At 40.6% G+C, this 22,071-nt stretch overlaps 1 protein-coding gene and 1 long non-coding RNA gene across 5 annotated transcripts; both read left to right on the top strand.

The window, feature by feature from the left end:
• Window positions 1-373: 373 nt before the first annotated feature.
• Window positions 374-6,461, top strand: LOC104109078 (uncharacterized). Of its 4 annotated transcripts, XR_011411665.1 has the most exons (6): window positions 374-923; window positions 1,011-1,153; window positions 1,277-2,998; window positions 3,341-3,409; window positions 4,211-4,271; window positions 4,759-6,461. It is a non-coding gene; the product is annotated as an uncharacterized lncRNA (long non-coding RNA). The 4 variants fall into 4 exon arrangements; XR_011411663.1 differs by having other exon boundaries at window positions 3,341-4,271; XR_011411664.1 differs by lacking the exon at window positions 4,759-6,461 and having other exon boundaries at window positions 4,211-4,471.
• Window positions 6,462-13,145: 6,684 nt separating this feature from the next.
• LOC138900299 (uncharacterized) lies at window positions 13,146-13,712 on the top strand. The gene has a single exon (XM_070187023.1). It carries the CDS (start codon window positions 13,146-13,148, stop codon window positions 13,710-13,712), a length of 567 nt encoding a protein of 188 aa, XP_070043124.1.
• Window positions 13,713-22,071: the final 8,359 nt, after the last annotated feature.

Raw genomic sequence — 22,071 nt, 5'->3', positions numbered from 1 at the left:
AAATTATCTTCTTCCCAGAAACAGAAACAATTTTGACTTTTCTTCATACAAAAAATACTCTTAACAAAATATAGTATATACCAAAATAATCATTAAACCTAATACTTAGGATATTAATGAATAAATATTTTTTATTATTTTTAGGATAACTTTCTAATATAAAGTTACTTTAGGGTGAATGTTTTTATATTTGTTGAATGATTTTTAATATATTTAACTTATATTAAAAGAATTAAATACTTTTAAACTTTATTTTCATATTTTCCTTAAATAAAATAAAAAATTTAATTATTACCTGTAATATAATTTTTTGAGATTGTTTATTTACTTATAATATTAACTATTAAGTAAATTTATTCATGTTCTTATTTGTAATTTGATACTTAAAAGCACTTTTTGAAAAGCTTGGCCAAACACAAATTATTGCTCAAAAGTGCTTTTCAGAGTGCTTAGCCAAATACAAACTGTTTCTCTCAAAAAATACTTTTGAAAAAAAAAATTCTCAAAAACACCTTTCTCTCATGTATTTTGGTTGAAATTCTCTTTTATTTTTATTTTTTTGACGTTCTCAAAATTTCTTTTAACGGTTTTTTGAAAAATATATTATGCTTCTTAAAAGCATTAGCCTATTAATGTGGTCTGATGTCCTAGCAAAATAAAAAGAAGGTAGGGGTTGAAGCCATAATTGTAGCAAAATATTTTACATTGCTAGGAGAAAAGACAAAAGAAGAAAAATGTCTTTATGAGATAGCTGGCCCCGGGATAGCTAGCTGGCTGCAGCTGCTTCATTGTTGTTTTCCTCTTTTTCCTTTTTTCTTATTCGAATATGAGTTATACTACTTCTTCACTCAAAGCATCGGACCTTCTTTACTACCATAATATCTTCAAAACTCAGTAACAGACCATTCTCCGGCAAAATAAGGGTACCGTATTTCTTATTTTTCCCGATTATTTCAGTTATTCTTCTTACAACTTCATATTTACATCCATTTACTATTGTTTGGTTGCAGCATTTTAAGGGTATTGCCACATATATCAATGGTTGGAATGGTTTATTTATCCGTGCACCAGTCATGTCTTACTATTTATATTTTGTTCATTCAGATGAAGAATCAGATTTTGGTCGAGGGTGTGATCCAGACATTTATTGGAGGTCGTACTTTTTATTATTTTCTCTCAACCTTGATAGAAATTGGACGATATATTTTCTACAACTACGACTTATTAATGGTAGTCTACATTTCTATCATATTTCTCATACTTATTCTTTTTATAGGACTTATTTGCACGGATTCCAAGTTGATTCACAAGATTTCCAAAAGGTTCATGTATGGCACTTAAATTTTGTTAAACTAGGGGCAAAGATATTCCACATGTATGATGGATCTGCCTTTATTTATGCCCGGCGCACTTATCCACTTGAGCCTGCTTCCTTTGCTAGATGTATTCTAAAATAGTTTTCTATTATATCTTTGGTTTTACAAATTAAATTGTATACATTTAGGGGTCGTTTGGTAGGGTGTATGAGAATAGTGCAGAATACAGTGTATTAGTAATGCAGAATTAGTAATGCATGAATTAGTAATGCAGTGATTAGCAATGCATGAGTTAGTAATGCAGGGATTAGTAATGCATGAGTTAATAATGCAGGGATTAGTAATGCAAACATTAGTTATGCATATATTATTTCTTATAAACTGTTTGGTGTGATGTATTAAAAATTATAATGTATTGCATAATTTTTAAGAAAAAAAGGTTGTTTACAAAAATGCCCTCCATATTCTCTAGCTTTAAGAGACTTTAAGGATAATTTTGTCTTTAACCATACTAATGCATGCATTAATAGCATTGGTATTATTACTGTCATGGTTTTCTATGCATTACTTATACATAGGCTAATACCAAGTATGACGTATAACTAATGCAAGTATTAGTGTAAAGACCCGGCTGGTCGTTTTAAGAATTAGAGTCCTGATCCCCTAATATCTGCTTTCCCCACATTTGTTTCTACTTTTGGAATTTTGCCGGAGTGATTGGTTATGGAATTCGGGGAGTTTTGGGACACATAGTCCCTAGTTGTGAGTTTAAGCCTTAGAAATTGGATCGTAGTCGGAACTGTGTGAAGACGAATCCGAAATGGAATTTTGTCGACTCCGTTAGCTTCGTTGAGTGATTTTGAGCTTAGGAGCGCGTCTAGAAAGCAGGTCTGTAGTAGATTTAGGCTTGAATTGGCGAAAGTTAGATTTTCGGCGATTTCAGGCGATAGTGAAAATTTTGATATCGAGCTCGAAATGGATTTTCGAAAGTGGTTGTAGGTTCGTAGTATCATTTGTGATATGTGTGTAAAATTTGAGGTAATTCGGACTAGATTTGACGTGGTTCGGCGTCGTTTGTAGAATTTGGAAAATTCTAAGTTCTTAGTCTAGAATCCGTGCTTAATTCATGATTTTTGGTATTATTCGATGTGGTTTGAAGGCTCGACTAAGTTCGTATGGTGTTATAGGATTGGTTGAGGTCCTGGGGGCCTCGGGTGTGTTTCAGATGCTTAACGGAATGAAATTGGACTTAGAAAAATCTGGTATTTTTGCTGGTTCTGCTGTAATCGCACCTGCGCAAGGCTACCCGCAAGTGCAAGCAAATTGGCGCAGAAGCGGAAAAATGGAGGAGTGCCAGGTGCGAGGTGATTTCTGCATCTGCGATGCCCGCATATGCGTTAGGGGTCTTCGCAGGTGCGCAGATGCGGAAGGGAATTATGCATGCGCGCACGCGCAGATGCAGACCTTTCATTGCAGGTGCGAAGGCAGAGGGGGAAAGTAAATTGCGCAGATGCACACAATTTCCGCACAAGCGCACCCGAAGGTGCGAGCCCAGGTTCCGCAAGTGCGGAAATACCTGGGCAGTGGTTAAAACCGAAGGGCATCGTGATTTTTTGTCATTTTTGACTTTGCAAACTCGGCTTAGGGCGATTTGTGAGAGCATTTTCGAGGCATTTCTTGAGGTAAGTCCCTTGTGCTTATATTTGATCAATAATATTGCTTTGCCATGTATTTTTCACCTAGTTAGTGTGTATTTAAGGTGAAAATTAGAAGTTGGAGGCTAGTGATTTGAAAATTTGATTTGTGAATTTGGAGGACCATTTGGTATCGAAATTTAGTAATTTTGGTATGGTTAGACTCGTGGAGGAATGGGCGTTCCTATTTTGTAACTTTTACCCGATTCCGAGACGTGGGCCCTATGGGTAATTTTTGAGTTAATTTCGGGATTTTTTTAAAGTGTTGATTTCATTAATTAGATGAGTGTATTATTGTAGTATTTATGATATGTAATTGCTTTTGGCTAGATTTGGACTATTCAGAGCCGGATATTCGTGGGAAAGGCATTGTGACCGATTGATTGAGCTTGGTTCGAGGTAAGTGGCTTGCCTAAATTTGTGAGGGGGAAATCCCCTTAAGATTTGGAACTATTGTGCTATGTGAGCGCCGTATACGTGAGGTGACAGGTACGTACATGGGTTAGTCGTGGAAAATCCGATTTTCTTACTGAGCAGCAACATATTTTTCTGTTATTTTGAGTCATACCATTTTAATGAGTACTAATCTATTTTTATTTCTTAATTGAGTTATTCCAATACGTGTAGCTATCATGTTTAGTCTAATACAACATGTCTACGTGTCTTAATTGTTTATGTGAATTATGTGAAACATGCTTAATGAATTTCCCGCTTCTTCACTGACTGGTACTTAGACTAAATTATAAGAATTTCGTGATGTAGTTGTATTTCTATCATTCGCGCTGTATATTTACTTTGGGACTACGGAACAGTATTGTGGTAGATCCCCATGTACTGCATATTTACTTTGGGACTACGGAACGGTACTCCGGGAGATCCCCCTGCACATTTATTTTGGGACTACGGAATGGTATTCCGGGAGATCCCCGTGCACATTTACGTTTCGAACTACGGGACGGTATCTCGGGAGATCCCCTATTGTGTTTCTGTGTACTAAGTTGTTACCTTTTATGATTTCATTATTGTTAAATTTCAGCTTTTATTTTATTGCGGTATTACACTCTATATTGTTTTATTACATATTTACCAGTAGGGCCTTTATCTGACCTCGTCACTACTCGACCGAGGTTAGGCTTGGCATTACTGAGTACCGATTGTGGTGTACTCATGCTACTATCTGCACATGTTTTGCATGTGCAGATCCAGGTGTACCTTATCAGCCGTACTATGAGTTAGCCGGGACAACTTTGGAGACTTCAAGGTATATCTGTCGCGTCCGCAGACCTCGGAGTCCCCTTCTACTCTTTCTCATATCCATTATCTTCTGTATTTTTCCTTGTTAGACTCGGATGTATAGAGACACTACATTTTTCTTTCTGTAGTTTGTGATTCATGATGTTCCTGGTTTTGGAATTTGTTGTGTATTTTTGAATAATTGGTTAAATTCATATTTTTATTTCATTTTTCCGCAGAATGTTAGGCTTACCTAGTTGTAGAGACTAGGTGCCGTCACGATGTCACACGGAGGGAAAATTGGGTCGTGACAAGTTGGTATCAGAACTCTAGGTTCATAGGTGTCGTGAGTCACAAACCGATTTAGTAGAGTCTCGCGGATCGGTACGGAGACGTCTGTACTTATCTTCGGGAGGCTATAAAACTGTTAGGAAAATTTCACTACTTTGATTCATTGTCGTGCGAAAATTGTTGACTTCAAAGATTCTAAACTTTTGTATTCTATTCTCTCACAGATGGTGAGGACACGTACAAGCAGATCTGATGACCAGGCACCCGCGGCCCCTGCTAGAGCCGCGAGAGGCCGGGGCCGGGGCCGGAGCTGGGGTAGAGGCTGAGGACTTCCATGTGGTGCAGCCAGAGCACCCGCACGAGCTGCTATAGAGCAGCCCCCAGTAGTTCCAGCTGGAGGGCAGGCATCTGAGGCACTTATTCATACACCTTCCCCCAGGAGACTCTAGCCTAGTTTCTGAGCATGTTCAGCACCTTAGCTCAGGCTGGTTTGATTCCACTTGCTCCTGCCACATCTCAGGCCGGGGGAGGAGCACAGACTCCCGTCGCCGATACTCCAGAGCAGCGGGTTCAGGTCGACCAGATTCCAGAGGTTGTACCAATGCAGCCAGTAGCTCCAGCTCAGCCCGAGGTTAGGGCAGCAGCTTCTGAGATGGAGCAGCTCATACTTGAGAGGTATAAGAAGTACCACCCACCTACTTTTAGCGGATTGGCTACAGATGATGCTCAGGGTTTTATGGAGGAGTGTAATCGTATACTCCGTACTATGGGTGTAGCTGAGACGAGCGGGGTTTCTTTTGCCATATTCCAGCTTAGAGGAACAGCCTATCAGTGGTGGCGTGCTTATGAGTTGAATAGTCCGGCTGAGGCAACTTCACTTACATGGACTCAGTTCTCGGACATATTTTTGAGAGAGTATGTCCCTCAGAGCCTCAGGGACTCATGGCGCACAGAGTTTGAGCAGCTGCACCAGGGTGCTATGACTGTGTTAGAGTATGCAGTTCGCTTCAGCGATTTGGCCCGACATGCACTGGCCTTAGTTGCCACAGTTCGATAGAGGGTTCGACGGTTTATTGAGGGTCTCCATCCCAGCATCCGGAGTAGTATGGCCAGGGAATTGGAGATGGATATTTCTTATCAGCAGGTTGTGGGTATTTCCAGGAGATTCGAGGGCATGTTTTCCTGGGATAGAGAGGAGAGGGAGGCCAAAAGGTCTCGAGAGGCTGGTTATTATTTTGGAGCTCGTGCCCCAGTAGCTCGCCATGGTAGGGGTTATGTGAGCAACCCCGTTCAATCAGCTCTTTCAGCCTCCTGCGGTGTTCCAGCTCCTTATAGACCCCAGAAGCCTTATTATGCACCACTAGTATCTAGTGTGCCTCCTGAACGGGGTGTTCCTAGCGGTCAGTCCAACAGACAAGGCCCGAGACAGTCACAGCAGTCACTCCCTCCCAGAGCTTGTTTTGAGTGTGGCGACACTCTCCACATGGTGAGGGATTGCCTCAGGATTAGGAGGAGTGCACATCCACAGACTTTTCAACCAAAACGTGCTCCACTGTGTCCTCAGGCTATGATTACAGCACTAGTTGCCACCCCACCTGCTCAACCGGCTCGAGGTGGAGGTCGCCCTAGAGGGGGAGGCCATGCTAGATATTATGCACTTCCTGCTCGTACATAGGCAGTTGCTTCTGATTCTATCATTACAGGTATTGTTCCGGTCTGTCATAGAGATGCGTCAGTATTATTTGATCTAGGCTCTACATATTCTTATGTGTCCTCTTATTTTGCTCAGTATTTGGGTGTATCTCGGGATTCTTTGAGTTCCCCTATTTATGTATCTACTCATGTGGGAGATTCTCTTGTTGTGGACCGCGTGTATCGGTCGTGTTTGATTTCTCTTAATGGTTTTGAGACCAGAGCCGATTTATTATTGCTCAGCATGGTGGACTTTGATATTATTTTGGGCACCATTATGCTATTCTTAATTGTCACGCTAAAACCGCGACGCTGGTGTGAGCACCAAATTTTTGACTATATTTGAATTTTATCACCTTCTACTATGTAAATATTTTCAGAAATTTATTATATATTTTTTTTAGCTTTGTTACACTATATATATATAAGGTAGAAATTAATAATAATTTAAAAGGTCAATTATTACTATTAGTATTATTTTTATTATTATTTTTATCTTTATTTTTAAATAAAATAAATTAAAAACCGAAAATTAATTATTATTTTTTTTTTAAAACAAATTTCGGATGGGAATTAAAAAATAGGAAAAGTAGAAATATAAAATTAAAAAATAAAAGTAAAAGTAGGTAAAAATTGTTTAATAAAAAAGTAAAAGAAAGTGAAAAATTAAAACAATAAAAGTCAAATAATGTGGAAATTAAAAAAAAAGCTGGAATTAAAAAATATAAGTAAGGGTAGCGGAAAATTACTTTAATGTTTTTTAAAATAAATGGGAAATAAAAAAAGAAAAGTATAAAAGTGGGAATTTAAATATAATAAAAGTAAAAAAAGTAAGAAATTAAAAAATAAAAATAAAGAAAAGTGGGGAATTATTATTATTATTTTTTTTTTGAAAAATGGGAAGTGGAAATTCTTTTTAATTAAAAATAAAAATATAAATAAAACATAAAAAAATAAAATTCTGAAAATTCCGAAAAAATTTCTATAAATAGAAGAGAAATGTGAGGAAAACAAAAAAGGAGAGGAAGAGAAAAATAATAGGGAGGAAGGAATTGAGAGAAATTTATTTTCTTCTTCTAGGATAAGGAAATTTCTACTCGTGTCATTCTTTCTTCGTCTTCTTTCAAAAAAATCCAGCAAAATCAACCCCCAAAAAATACCAAATCAACCCCCAAAAAATAGCCTTAAACCTAGCAAAAAATAAGCCACTAAATCACCGGTCTTGCAAGGTCGATCGGGGTTGCGAGTCGCGATTTGTTGTTCGAGGTTTCGTGGCCGGTGAAAGCTCCAGTCAATACTCGTCGAATTGTTTAGCGCTCTTGTAATTTCATCTCTCTTAATTTATATCAAAGGTCCGTTATTTCCCTTTATTCACTGATTATAATTATCCATTTACCTTCTTGTCTATTGACTATTGGTGTGATTATTAGGTAGCATGAAGTAGTAGTTCACTCTATTGATATTTGGATCATTTGAATTTGACTGTTTCCTTGTTCATATGTTTATTGGACCATGTAGTTAATTTTAGAGTTGCAAAGTTTTGTTTTGAGTTGATTTAACCGGATAAAGGGTCTATTGAATCACTGTAATTTGGCTTGTTTCATGAGATTGTGGTGTCATTAGTTTTGTTTAAAAAATATACAGAATATGGGATAATGTGTTGGATAATTTGCTTGGGCCACGATTTGTTTCTAAGGAAATTATTTTTTTGGGCTGTTGGAGAAGAAAAGATTTTGGGCCAAAAGATTTAGTCTCATCAGACCCAAAGTAATAAATAACATTACTGGCCCATCTTTCTCTAAACTAGCCCACTTTTCTATAAATAATAAATCCAATTCTTTCACAAATAATTACATACCTCATGACCTTACAATAATCTCAAAATTAGTACAATAACAACAATAAGAACAACCCAGTATAATCCACTAGTGGGGTCTGGGGAGGGTAGTGTGTACGCAGACCTTACCCCTAACATGAGGTAGAGAGGCTGTTTCCAATAGACCCTCGGCATCCTTCCCTCCAAGAACTCCCCACCTTGCTCTTGTCGAACATCGTAACTTGCTTTAGGCGCGATTAATAATAAATCATCATGACTGTGGGTACGGTTCCCGTGGCATGGTCACGATACGTAATCCCCAATTCGAGTGTGCGTTTCACGTGACTCGACCACAACTTCAAACAATAATAAATAAAATTAAACACGTTGTATATTGCGGGTGCATTTCACGTGACACGATTTGCGATGTGTATAAACAACGAGTGTACGACAACGTAACTCGTCTCATATTAATTCCATAAAAGTTTAAAATGCAGTAATGTAATAAAAGCGGTAAAAGGAATAAAAATGCACATATAGGTTTAAAACATATATTAAATTAGATAACTAGGCCAATTATTAATAGTTGAGCGACCGTGCTAAAACCACGAAACTCGGGAGTGCCTCACACCTTCTCTCGGGTTAACAGAATTTCTTACCCGGTCTTTTGTGTTCGCAGACCATAAATAAAAGTCAATTTTCCTCGATTTGGTATTCCAAAATAAATCAGTGACTTGGGACACCATACATTATTCCAAGTGGCGATTCTGAATAAATAAATAATCCCATTTCGAATAGTGTCATTTAAATTGAAAAAACTCTCTATCCCCTATCCCCTCGGAAATACTTGGCTTTTATTTATTATCTGATTTTTACGTGTTTGACCCTAATGTGCTAAATGCCGCTTTTTACCGCTTTGATATTGCTTGAACTGTATATAAACTATTACGAAACCCTCTTCTCTTTGAGTCTTCTAAATCTTTTGGAAAGCGTGCGCTTCGCGTGATTTCTTTTCTGTTAGAGTCATACCCCAATTTATGAACGAGGTTCGGACAAGTTGCAAAGACGGTGAAGCTTCTGTATTCCCGGTACGCTGCCCCCCCCCTTCCGGTTCGAGTTGTCTGCTCGGGTAAGCCAGGTCTAGAACAACACACCTAGGATCTAAACCTAGAATAACATAGCCTCATGTCGGATCCCTAGTAGGAACGTTTATTTGCATCACGTACATTTGACTTTGGGGACTCAACATAGGGGTTGGGTCCGTCTAGGACAGGTGTACCTAATATATTGGACCATCTTAATGCATTTTACGTGCTACTTGTGCATATATTTGTTTCGGCTTACATGTTGACCGACTTCTAGAATAGGAAAAGGGAACATAAAAAAACAAAGAGTGAGGTAAGTTTTGAAAATCCAGGTATTTGAAAAATACTGAAACTCTGGAAAAAAAAAGTTATTTTCAAAATAAGTCATGTTTTCCTATTGCTCCAAAACCTATCGAGCTACACGGGTCTAATTCTCACCGGATGTGAGATACGTAGGCAACCCCTATCAGGTCTGGCTACATTTTTTCAAAACTAACCAAAATAAGAACCTTTTGAAACATGATCATCACCTGGGGTCGTTATTGTAAAAATAGCCTTAAAACATTCTCCTGGAGCGCCGGAAGGCTGTTTTCACAAGAATAGCCACAATGTAAACCCAAGTTAGTCTTTTCTCCTATAACCAACCTCAGTTGGCAGAAACAACCCTAAAAACTTTCCTCAAGTGCTGATGGGGCCGTATTTGAAAAAAAAAAAAACCTTTTTGTTACAAAATTTATTGATTTGGATTTTTAAAATTAACCACTTTGTGTTTTTGGAAAATGTGTCGGTTTTGATTTTTGTCCTCAATTTGTGTACAAAATGAGCACGTTGAGAATGTACCTTTTCAGGTCGTAGATGAGATTTCACTGGGACTCCATATGTGGTGGAATGACCTGGGGGAGGTCAGCAAGCTTTATATGACAAAGGCTTTAGGTGGGCTCACCGGGCTTCTGAAAATTAAACCAAGGGTTGAGATAATTGAAGCTTTGATACCGTTTTGGGACCCGACGCACAATGTTTTCCACTTCTCTGATTTTGAGTTGACCCCTTTGCTAGAAGAGATGACAGGTTATGTTGGTCTTGACGGGAATCTCAGGCACCGATATCCAGTAGCACCAAGACCTGTAACTCCTCATAAGTTTTTGGACCTTCTGAGTATTAGCCGGCAGGTTAAAGATGGAAATTTGGCCAAAGGATTTTGCACATTCCACTTCTTATACAGCCGGTATGGGGATCCCCGAGGATTTGAGGCTCCGGACAATGGTTTGAGTCATCAGGGAAATAAAAACAAATGGGAAGCACGCAGAGGTTTAGCCTTCGTAGTTGCCTTTTTAGGCACTCTGATATCCCCAAGGAATGACAGACATATAGAGCTAGGACTTGCAGGAATGGCCGACTTTATGGTCAAAAAGGCCAACGGCACTCTTATACCGATGATTCTCACAAAAAATCTATCGAGCTCTAACCGCCTGTTAAGCTGGGACAAAGTTCTTTGAGGGTTGCAACTTGCTTTTGCAAATGTGGCTGGTGGAATATCTTTGCCATCGCCCGAGGTACATGAACTACGGTCCTACTGGACTCGATTGCATTGAAGAATACGGAAACCGGGTAAACGGTCATGAATTACCGGAGGGTACTGAGGCTTGGTTCGCGTATTTGGATTTTTTGACCGCAAACCGAATTGAGTGGACTTTCAGTTGGCTCGCGGTCAATGAGGTTATTTACTTGTCTGCCGGAGTGTGCTTTCTTTTATTGATGGGACTTCAGAGTATTCATCCATATGCTCCGCATCGGGTCCTACGCCAATTGGGAAGATACCAAACAGTCCCTTATGATGAAAATTTGAGTCCACAGGTTATTGAACTATGCCCAACAGCCGCATTCTCAGAAGAAAAGGTTCGCCAGATTTGGCACCAATGTAGGTTTCTGGAGCCACAGACTCAAGTACGGGATTATTCCTCGGGTGAAGTAGAATCTAACTACACAATCTCGTATGGTAAGAGAGTTTGAGTCGATCAAGAGACAGAATAGCCCGCCAAAAGACCCTATGTCCAACAATTCACTTATGGAGCGCGAGAAAAGTTGGTTTGGTTAGCTAAAGAGAAGGAATACCGGACCACCATAAGCAAGCTAGAGGATCAAATCAAAAACCTCAAATTTAACAGTAGTTTGCAGGCTGCCGAGGATGAAGGAGAAAAGAAAAGGTTGGCCCGAGAAAATGAAGCCCTCCGAGCTCAGATTTAGAAAATGAAAATAGTTGCTGAAAATCCGGTAAAAAGTAAAAAAAAATGAAAGACTCATAAGCAATCTGAGGCGGAAAGTTCATGATTATGGGTTTGATTTGACAAAGGCCGAGGATGAGTTGGCAAAAGTTCGGGCAAAATTGGCGAATAATGCCGAAGAACGGGCAAGGTGTGTTCAGCATTTAAAGCAAAAGTATGATAGAGGGGTCGCAATCTTAAGGGAAAAGATGACTAATCTCGAAAATAAAATGGTTCAACAGACAAAGGATTTCAAAGCTGAAAGAGAGCATTGCTATACATTGATTTCCCGATTGGAAGAAGTCATACAACAATTGCAAGACCAAAACCATACGGCCACACAGGTGTTGGAGGCCCGGTCTCAGCCAATTGGACGCTTGCTCCAAGAAAAGGGCGTCATTAGAATGAGGATTAAAGAAATCACTGATTATGTCGCAATGAAATGCCATGAATGCGAAGATATGACCAGGTCCATGTTCTTTGCTTCTGTGATGACTTTTGTCCGTCATGTGATGGATGATTTAGAGTACCTTCAAGAAGAGATTGCACGCATGCCCACGTCGAGACCGACTGATGTACCACGGGGCCCCAGAGTAGTATTGGAGGCTCTTATGTATTCCTGATTTTTTTATTTATTTATTATTTTTGGCTTTGAGTCTGTATTTTACCTTTTCGAGTCTGTTTCTTTTGTTTTGAGTATGTATGTTTAATCATAAGTATTTCCAAAATCTTTGTAATAGAAAAACCCAAAATGATTTTATTTAATGAAATATTGAAAAAAACCAAAAACCAAAATTTTCTTTTCTTTTATTCTGCATTTAATTCTTGAACTACGTAATGATCTGATTCATGCGGTGTCATGATACGTAGGCTATCCCCATCATATTCGATCGTAGCTATAGAAAATATGAGTGAAAAATAAAGAAAAAGAGAGAAAAAGAAGGAAAATTGAGTGAACAAGAAAGAAAAAAGAGTGAAAAATAAAAGAGCAAAAACAGCAATAAGGGAAGGAAAAAGAAATCAGGATTCGAAATTTGAGAAAAGAGATAGTAAAGACGGGATAAAATATATAGCCGTTGCAAAGATATTTAGAAACATTTAATTGTTTAAGTGCATTGCATCCCCAATATGCGATTCCTTATCTGTTAAATATCTCAAACTAACCAGGTTGTTGTGTGTGCAAATATCAAAAGTCCTGTTTAGGTGGTTGGTTTTGTGGTAATCTGGCTTCCCATCCTTACTTCACGAGATCTAAAGGCAGTGTTCCTATGGCTTCTGAAAGTCATCTACCAATTATTGAGCCTGAGGATAGTCTTGTATTGGCTATTCCATAGTCAGAGTCCGCAGCCACTGAGGAAAATAGGAGGCTGCGCGTCCGTATGTTAAAAATGTGGGACGCTTGGTCTAATGGCAAAGAACCGCCCAGTATAATCCCCAGATTTCCTGAACTGCTTCCCAAAACGAGTGGAATCTCTAATGTCCCCATCCTCGTAACAAACCCATTCATCCTGTTTGGTTACCCCACTATATCGGCCAATTTCACCGGTATGCCTTCTGAGGTTCGCCCCCAGGCACCGTTTTCAGGGGTACCTTCTACATTATTCACCACACCACCAGTCTCTACTACGGCACAACCAACAGTTCCTAGGCCATGCTTCGAGCCTTCAGCTTTCACTTTTCAAGTCCCGCAATTTTAGCTAGACAACGCTCATGTTACCCCAAACTCTTTCCCTCAGCTCCCGCAGTTTGAGTCTCCTATGGAACAGGAAAGAGCTATGAGAAACCCCGAGCAAGAAGAGATGGTTCAGAAGATGAAAAGCCTCAAAAAAAGTTTGAAGTACATGCAAGGCCTGAGTGGCCAAAAGAGTGTCTCCTACTCCGATCTGTGTATGTTTCCTCATGTTCATTTGCCCGTTGGTTTTGAAATGCCAAAATTCAAAAATTACGACGGGCACGGAGACCCGATCGCTCATTTGAAAAGATATTACAATCAGCTGAGAGGGGCAGGTGAAAAAGAAAAACTTTTGATGGCCTATTTCGGAGAGATCTTGACGGGAATTGCGTCAGAATGGTACATAGATCAGGACATCTCCCATTGGCATATATGGGATGACTTGGCCCCAGATTTTGTCAAGCAATTTCAATACAATATTGATATAGCTCCAGATAGGAATTCTCTAACCAATTTTAAGAAGAAAACCGCAGAAAGCTTCCGTGAATATGCTATCAAGTGGCGTGAGCAAGCATCCAGAGTGAAACCGCCTATGGATGAGGTAGAAATGGTCAATGTTTTCTTGCAGGCCCAAGAGGCCGATTACTTTTAGAACATGATGTCTGCAATGGGCAAACCTTTTGCAGAGGCCACAAAAATTGGAGAAATGGTAGAAAATGGCTTGAAAACTGGCCGAATCATAAGTCAATCTGCTTTGAGATCCACCTCCCAAGCCACCCAGAACGGCTCGGGAGGTTTAGCAAATCGAAAGAAGAGGGAAGAAGGAGCCATGATGACTTCAGGTTTGAGAGGCCCCCATCAATCCCGCGATCATTCTTACCTGCCTTCCAGAACCCCACGACACTACTACCCTCATCAAGATGCAGCATATGCCGTGGCACCGCCTCCCTATGCGGTGATGAATGCCCAACCTTATACACGGCCACAACAACACTACAACCAAAACTGAGCTCTACCTCCCAGATATAACCATCCTTACCAAGCTCCATATAACCCCCGTCCCCCACAAAATAATTACCAACATAATACACACCCTCGTGAGCATCCTAGGGGAAACGACTTCACCCATATTGGTGAGTCCTACTCTAGCCTGTTTCCAAAATTAGTCCAGATAGGTCTATTGTAACTTGTGCCTCCAAACCGGCAAAATCCGGAATCTCCATCATACCGGCCCGGTACTAGGTGTGCCTATCATTCGGGGGCAGAGGGTCATGATACGGAGGATTGTTGGACTCTTAAGAGAGCCGTTGAGAATTTGATAGAACAAAAACGAGTGGTGCTGAGGGACAAGGAAGTCCCCAATGTGATTAACAATCCATTACTGGCTCACAACAACGGGACGGTCATTGGAATGATTTGTGATGGTAAAGAGTTTTATCCAGCTTTGAAAGTTATCATCGCCATTGCTGATTCAGAGGCAAGACCTAAAGCGGCGGTGAAACAAGCCAGAAATAAGAAGAAAATCAATCTAACTCCTCAAGTTGCAGAAACAAATAATGGGGAAGCACTTGCTAAGGATGCAATTCTCTATGTTCCTAGGGCCCCAAGGAAAGAACAACTCATGTTGAACACTCCCAAAAGATTTGAGCAGAGGAAAGTCACGCTAAATATGCCAAAGTTGTATGTGCCAAAAAAGACTTATGTGGCGTGGGAGCCGGTAATTTCACCAAGGCTGAATGAGCCCGTGGTTATTAGCCGCGCACCACAGAGCCCTATGAGAGACCCCACTGCAGTCCCCTGGAATTATAGCAAAACAGTGGTTACTTACAAGGGGAAAGAGATTATGGGAGAGGTGAACGAAATGAACCAACCTAGGAAGTACCACAACCCAGAAGAGCAAACGATGTTAAAACTGAGCAAGGATAAACGGTTTTCACCTAAGAAGCCTGTGAGTGCTGAGAAAGTAGAAGATTTTTTCCGAAAAATGAAAACTTCGGAATATGCAATAATTGACCAACTCAGTAAGACTCCTTCCCAGGTTTCACTTTTATCTCTTTTTATTAGCTCAAATGAACATCAGAAGGTACTCCTGAAAACATTGAACGAGGCATATGTCCCAGTTGAAACTTTAGTTGAACAACTGGCGAGAATGGCTGAACAATTCTTTGAAGTTAATAGGATTTCCTTCAACCGTGATGATTTGCCCCAAGAGGGAGCCACCCACAACAAAGCCCTTCACTTGGCTGTCAAATGCGAAGGTTATTACATGAAGAGAGTCATGCTAGATGGCGGGTCTGGGGTTGACATGTGCCTTCTCTCAATGCTCCAGAGGATGAAAATTGGAACAGAAAGAATTCGACCAAACAATGTATGTGTGCGCGCTTTTGATGTAATCAAACGAGACACAATAGGGGAAATTGATTTGATTTTGACCATTGGCCCTGCAGATTTCGAAGTAACTTTCCAGGTTCTGGACATGGATATTTTATATAATTTTCTCCTAGGAAGACCATGGATTCATGCTGCAGGAGCTGTGCCATCCACTCTTCATCAAATGGTCAAATTTGAACATGAAAACTAAGAAATTGTTGTCCACGGGTAGGATGTACAGTCCTTTTACAGGGACCCTCCAGTCCCATGTCTCGAAGCTAGAGAAGGAAATGAGCACATTGTCTACCAAGCCTTTGAAATTGTGATCGTTGATCAATGCGAAGAAGGGGCCCCGTTCCCTCAATCTTGCTTATCTAATGCATCGGTCATGGTCGCCACTGAAATGATTAAACATGGGTACAAGCCCGGAAAGGGGATCAGGGTATATCTAGAAGGCATCATAGAGCCTGTTACATCAACCGCCAATGAGAAGTTCTTCGGATTAGGTTTCTGAGCTACAGAGGCCGATAGAAAATGGGCTGATGAGCGGAAGAAAAATTGGTGGGTCCTTCCTCAGCCCGTTCCGTATCTCGCCAAGTCATTTATTGATCCCAAATATGTAAAAGAAGAAGAAGAGGCCTTCACGGCCGAAGAGATTAAGGATATTTGTGAAGCCATAAAACGATTGTTGTATGAGTCCCACATGGTCTAGCTGGGGGAAGGAACAATCACTGCTGAGGTGTTATACATGGGGCCAAATTCCAAGCTTCAGAATTGGAAAGCTACCCTATTCCCTGTCAGGCGGGAATCTCAGTAGTCCAGTCTTGCTATTCTTTCTACATTACGAGTTATTTTAGGGTGTAACTCGAATGATTTTATTTTATTGTCTTTTGATTTCGATGTAAACCCTCTTATCTTCAATTCAATGAAATGAAATCAATATTTCATTATCAATGGATTTTTCCTTTTTCTTTATTCTAATTTTGCTATTTTTCTTATCTTTTCCTTTTCAGTTCTAATAATGCGGACTTAAATAACCTGACATGCTTGCGGACTTCATGACCAGATCCTAAAACACTGTCTAACTGTGAAATAATGAATCAAGATCAAGAATATGATGAAGATGAGGCTTTTAGGGAAATAAATCGAGAATTGGAACAATTTGAGAATAAGCCTAAGCCAAACTTAAATGAAACCGAGCCAATTAATTTGGGCAGTCCAAAAGAGGTCCAAGTAACCATGATAAGCATTCACGCCGATGAAAGAACTAGGTATGCATTGATATAACTTTTGTTTGAATTCAAGGATGTGTTTGCATGATCCTATGATGATATGCCAGGTTTGACCGTTGATTTGGTAGTACATAAATTGCCAATTTATCCTGGTTACTCACCTGTACAACAAAAGCAAAGAAAGTTTAAAACGGAAATCAGTGATAAGATCAAAGAAGAAGTCACCAAATAATTAAAAGCTGGTGTGATTCGGGTAGTCCGATACACCACGTGGTTGGCTAATGTGGTCCCAGTTCCGAAGAAAGATGGGAAAACCCGAGTGTGTGTTGATTATCGGGATTTGAACAAAGCAAGTCCGAAGGACAACTTTCCACTTCCAAACATTCATATTCTTGTTGACAACTGTGCCAAACATGAGATACAATCTTTCGTGGATTGTTATGCTGGGTACCACTAGGTTCTGATCGACGAGGATGACGCAGAAAAGATGGCTTTCACCACGCTGTGGGGCACTTATTGTTACAGAGTCATGCCATTCGGTTTGAAAAATGCTGGGGCAACTTACATGAGAGCCATGACTACCATCTTCCATGACATGATGCACCGGGAAATTGAGGTGTATGTGGATGATGTGATCATTAAATCCAGAACACAAGAAGGCCATGTGCGAGATCTGAGAAATTTCTTTGAGCGTCTGCGCAGGTATGATTTGAAATTGAATCCAGCCAAATGTGCATTCAGAGTTCCATCTAGGAAACTTTTGGGGTTTATAGTCAGCCGGAGGGGTATTGAGTTAGATCCGACAAAGATAAAGTCTATTCGGGATTTTCCACCTCCGAGAACCAAGAAAGAGGTCATGAGTCTGCTAGGGAGATTGAATTACATCAGCAGGTTCATTGCTCAGCTTACTACTACGTGTGAGCCCATATTTAAGTTGCCGAAGAAAGATGCAACAATCAAATGGATAGATGAATGTCAAGAGGCTTTTGATAAGATCAAAGAATATCTGTCAAATCCGCCAGTGTTGGTTCCACCCGAGCTAGGAAGACCTTTGTTCTTGTATCTGACAGTCTTGGAAAATTCCTTTGGCTGTGTCCTGGGGCAACATGATGTGACCGGGAAGAGAGAGAACGCCATATACTACTTGAGCAAGAAGTTTACCATTTATGAAGCCAAGTATACTTTGTTGGAAAGAACTTGTTGCGCCCTAACTTGGGTCGCCCAGAAGCTCAAACATTATATTTTGGCCTACACCACATATCTCATAACTAGAATGGATCCTCTAAAGTACATATTCCAGAAACCAATGCCCACGGGAAGGTTAGCAAAATGGCAAATTGTTACACCCTATATTTTTGTACGTAAAAATGCGTCGTAAGCAAACTAATGTAGGACCAAAAATGAGATAATATTTAAAAGTATATAAAGTAAGTTAATCATGTTACCTATGAGGTTACAAATATTGAAGATCATGAACAACAAGTACAAAGAGGGTTGGACAGTTCAGAAGCTAAAGCAATTGAATAAAACAATGTTTCGTCGAAAGTCGACAAGTTGGGAATGTTATAACATGTACCTTTGGGGTGAGACTAGGGTGATTAACATGATAAAGAGATTATGTTATGATTTATATTAGTCGTATGACATCCGTGTGTTATGTTTTTAAGTCAAGCGAGTTGTGGAACAAAAGTCGATGAAAGTCATCACAAGTTACATTCATAAGTTTTACTGAAACTTTGGGTCAAATGTAACTGCAATTTTCTCCCAATATACTTAGAGTTATGGGGTGTTCCACCCATCAAATTAAAGATCTATGAGTCTATTTTCCAACGCATTAAACCATTTGTCAATACGACATCGGAGTAGAGAGATATGTGCATTTTTGCGATACTGCGCAAGCTGCTAGGTGACAAGTAGGTGTGTCACCTACTTGCTTAAATGAAAGCCCAAAAATGGGCCATTTCGGGTCGTCCAAAGAGGCCTTTTAAAGGCCTATTTTCTTCATATATTAGACTTAAAATAGAGCATAATAACCAGACATAAGCTCTGCAAAGAATCCTCCCAAAAATTTCCCACAAACCCTAATTGATTTTCTCTCCCTTTCAAGTTCTAATTGGAGGTAAAACCTAGAGTTTGAAGAACCAAGATAGGAGCTGAGTTATCCAACAAATAAGGTGAGTTTACTGCTCTCTTTCATCCAGTTTTTCTTCTGTAAATTCATGGTAAGTCGTTCTATACTTGTAAGAACTCACGGGACGGTGATCGGAAGCCGTGAGTTCGAGTTATTCACTTGTAGCGGACTGTTTTGTGGACTGTTTTGTGTTGCTGTTGGGCTGCGTGTTTTACTACTATTTTGTGGAGTTTTGGAGGAGGAAGGGGGTTTATAAACACCATATAAATGTAGGGTGGTTGGCTGGTCGTTCGTCATAACATTTTCGGGTCGTTTGACACTACTACGGTGGTCGTTTTGTGTACGAAGAGATTGGGGTGTGTTGGGCTATTTTGTAGTATTTGATGGTGTATATAGGGCTGGAAAATGATGTATATATGTTGTTATTGTTCTGTTCTTGTATTGTTGGTGTTATCTTGAATTTGGAGGAAGTAAGGATTATAGGGGAGATGCTGCCCGTTTTAATACAAAATAAGTTTGTCGTTCATTGTGCGATAGTTGTACCTTTCGTAACTTAACGATAGTATTATTATCGTTCTTGTAGATTAAGGTGCAAAGAGGTGAGTTCAACTTGGTGATTGGAAAGATTGTGATAAGGTATGTTAAGGCTAAGCCTTCCTTCATTTTGGCATGATCTCGTAGCTACATGTGTTAGTAATGAGACAAAAAGAGAAGTTCATATTCATGAATTTATTCACACTATTCTAGTCTCATAAGTTACAATATTATTCCTTATCGAGACTCTATATTCAATTTTAGTATTGTCTTCTTCCAGTCAAGAGAGCAGCAAGCCTATATATACAGTATTACAGTATTTTTATTACCATCGAGCTATAATCGATGGGCAGGCCCCTATTGGGCAACCTCTGATCAGATGGAAAGTTATATACCGAGCCTACTGTGGCCGAGCGCCTATGAGCGAGCCCAGCATTGTCGAGATACATAGCCTAGTATGGCCGAGCGCCTATGAGCGAGCCTACTATGGCAGAGTAGTTATATATACCGAGCCTTATAAGGCCGTACAATTATTTTACTTACTATATTGAAGGAGTTTAGTCACTATCAGCAGGTAAGTATATCTCCAGATCATCTTTGACTCCCAGTTACTTCCAGTTATTATATTATCAGTTCAGTTTCGATTTTCAGTTATGTTATTGCCTTACATACTCGGTACATTATTTCGTACTGACGTCCCTTTTCCGGGGACGCTGTATTTCATGCATGCAGGTTCAGATAGACAGACGAGTAGACCTCCTCAGTAGGTGTTTCCAGAGTTTAGCCTGATCAGTAAGCTCCACATCCTTCGGAGTTATCAGGTCTAGGTTTTTGTGTGCATCTTATGTATGTATATCTGTATATATGTTATGGGTAGGTCGGGGCCCTGTTCCGATCACAATATATCTATTAGTAGAGGCTTGTAGACATATCCTGTTGGTTAGTACAGTATGTTGGGTTTGTAGGCCTGGTATGTATAATTTGGTGGTTTGTCAGCTGTCGTAGCTATGACGGCCTTTTCGGCCTAGCTTTATATTGATGTTTAGTTAGCGCTAGTTTCCATTCAGTTTTATATTTTGCTTAGCAAATTGTCTTGCAAGGTGGCCCCATGGCCAAAGTATGACATTATGTGTTCAGAATCCCTTAGTCGCAATTTGGTACGCCAGGTTAGGTGAGGCACCGGGTGCTTGTATCGCTCCTAGGTTCGGGGCGTGACAAACTTGGTATCAGAGCAGTTCTGTCCTAGGGAGTCTACAAGTCATGTCTAGTAGGGTTTTGTTTATAGATGTGTTGTGCACCACATTATATAAGCAGGGCACTACAGGGCATTTAGGAGTTGGTTACCCTTCTTTGAAATATAAATCGTGCTACAGAACTGAGTTATAGGAAATTTGAATTAAACTTATGTGTTGGTGTTTGCATGCACAGATGACGGTGACTAGGAAGACTACGGCTAGCCAGAGGAGAGATACAGCAGTAGGTGAGGGGACCAGCAGGGTACCCCCAGTAGATGGGGCCCAGTCTGAGGCTCAAGGTGAGACCCCTACTCAGCCATTACCGGCTCCTCCACCAACTACGGAGATTCCTAGGGAAACCGCACATCCAGTTCCCCCTCCACTTCCATCAGATCAGGACTTAAGGAGTGCGGTGCATTTGTTGACACAGTTGGTAGCTACCCAGCAACAGGCTAGGGCATCAGCTAGTGCAGGAACTTCTGAGGGGTCTGGGAGTTCAAGGGTCCGAGAGTTTATTGCTTTGAGTCCCCCAGAGTTCACGGGGACAGATCAGAGGGAGGACCCGCAGGATTTCATAGATCAGCTTCACAGGATCTTTCGTGTTATGCATGCCACGGAGAAAGAGGCAGTTGAGCTAGCAGCTTTTCGACTCCGAGATATAGCCATCCTTTGGTATGAGGGATGGGAGAGGTCCAGGGGACGTGATGCACCTCCAGCTATTTGGGAGAATTTTTCAGATGCCTTCCTTGACCAGTACTTACCACGGGAGATCCGACAGGCTCGAGTCGATCAGTTTCTAGCCCTCAAGCAGGGTAATATGAGTGTTCGAGAGTATAGTCTCTGTTTTGACTCATTGGCCAGATATGCACCATCCATAGTTGCTACTATACAGGACAGGATTCACAGGTTTATAGCAGGGTTAGCCCCAGAGTTAACCGAGACATGTGCCACCACTGCATTGCAGGATAGTATGGATATCTCCCGGATTCAGGTATTCGCCCAGAATATAGAAAGGGGTAGGCGTCGGCAGCAGGGTACAAAAAGGGCTGAGGCAAGGGCAACGTAAGAGGATGAGATTTCCCAGGTCTCAGGAGCAATATCAGGGTAGTTATAGGATCCAGTACTTCGGACGTCCACCTAGGCCTCCGCCACCTCAGTTACAGGGTTACAGGTATGACCGCTATAATCAGTCAGGACCAGGTGAGAGCTCACGGGCGTCGGGTTTGCAGCGACAGCGAGGATCTGCGCAGACATGGTCATTTCCTCCACGGTGCGACATCTGTGGTAGAGGACACTTGGGCCAATGCCGAGCAGGTTCTGATGCTTGTTATACATGTGGGCGTCCAGGGCATATGATGTGAGATTGCCCAAATAGAGATTCGGGGGGAATGGCACAACCAGCAAGTTCAGCAACAGGATCATCTATGTCCGTGCATCCTTCAGGGCGCGAGTCTCAGTCTTCGGCTGGTAGAGGTCGGGGCAGAGGTAGAGGTTCTAGTTCAAGTGGTA

Source organism: Nicotiana tomentosiformis, chromosome 10 (assembly GCF_000390325.3).
Source record: "Nicotiana tomentosiformis chromosome 10, ASM39032v3, whole genome shotgun sequence".
NCBI lineage: Eukaryota > Viridiplantae > Streptophyta > Magnoliopsida > Solanales > Solanaceae > Nicotiana > Nicotiana tomentosiformis.
This window is presented reverse-complemented; position numbering and strand designations above follow the sequence as displayed.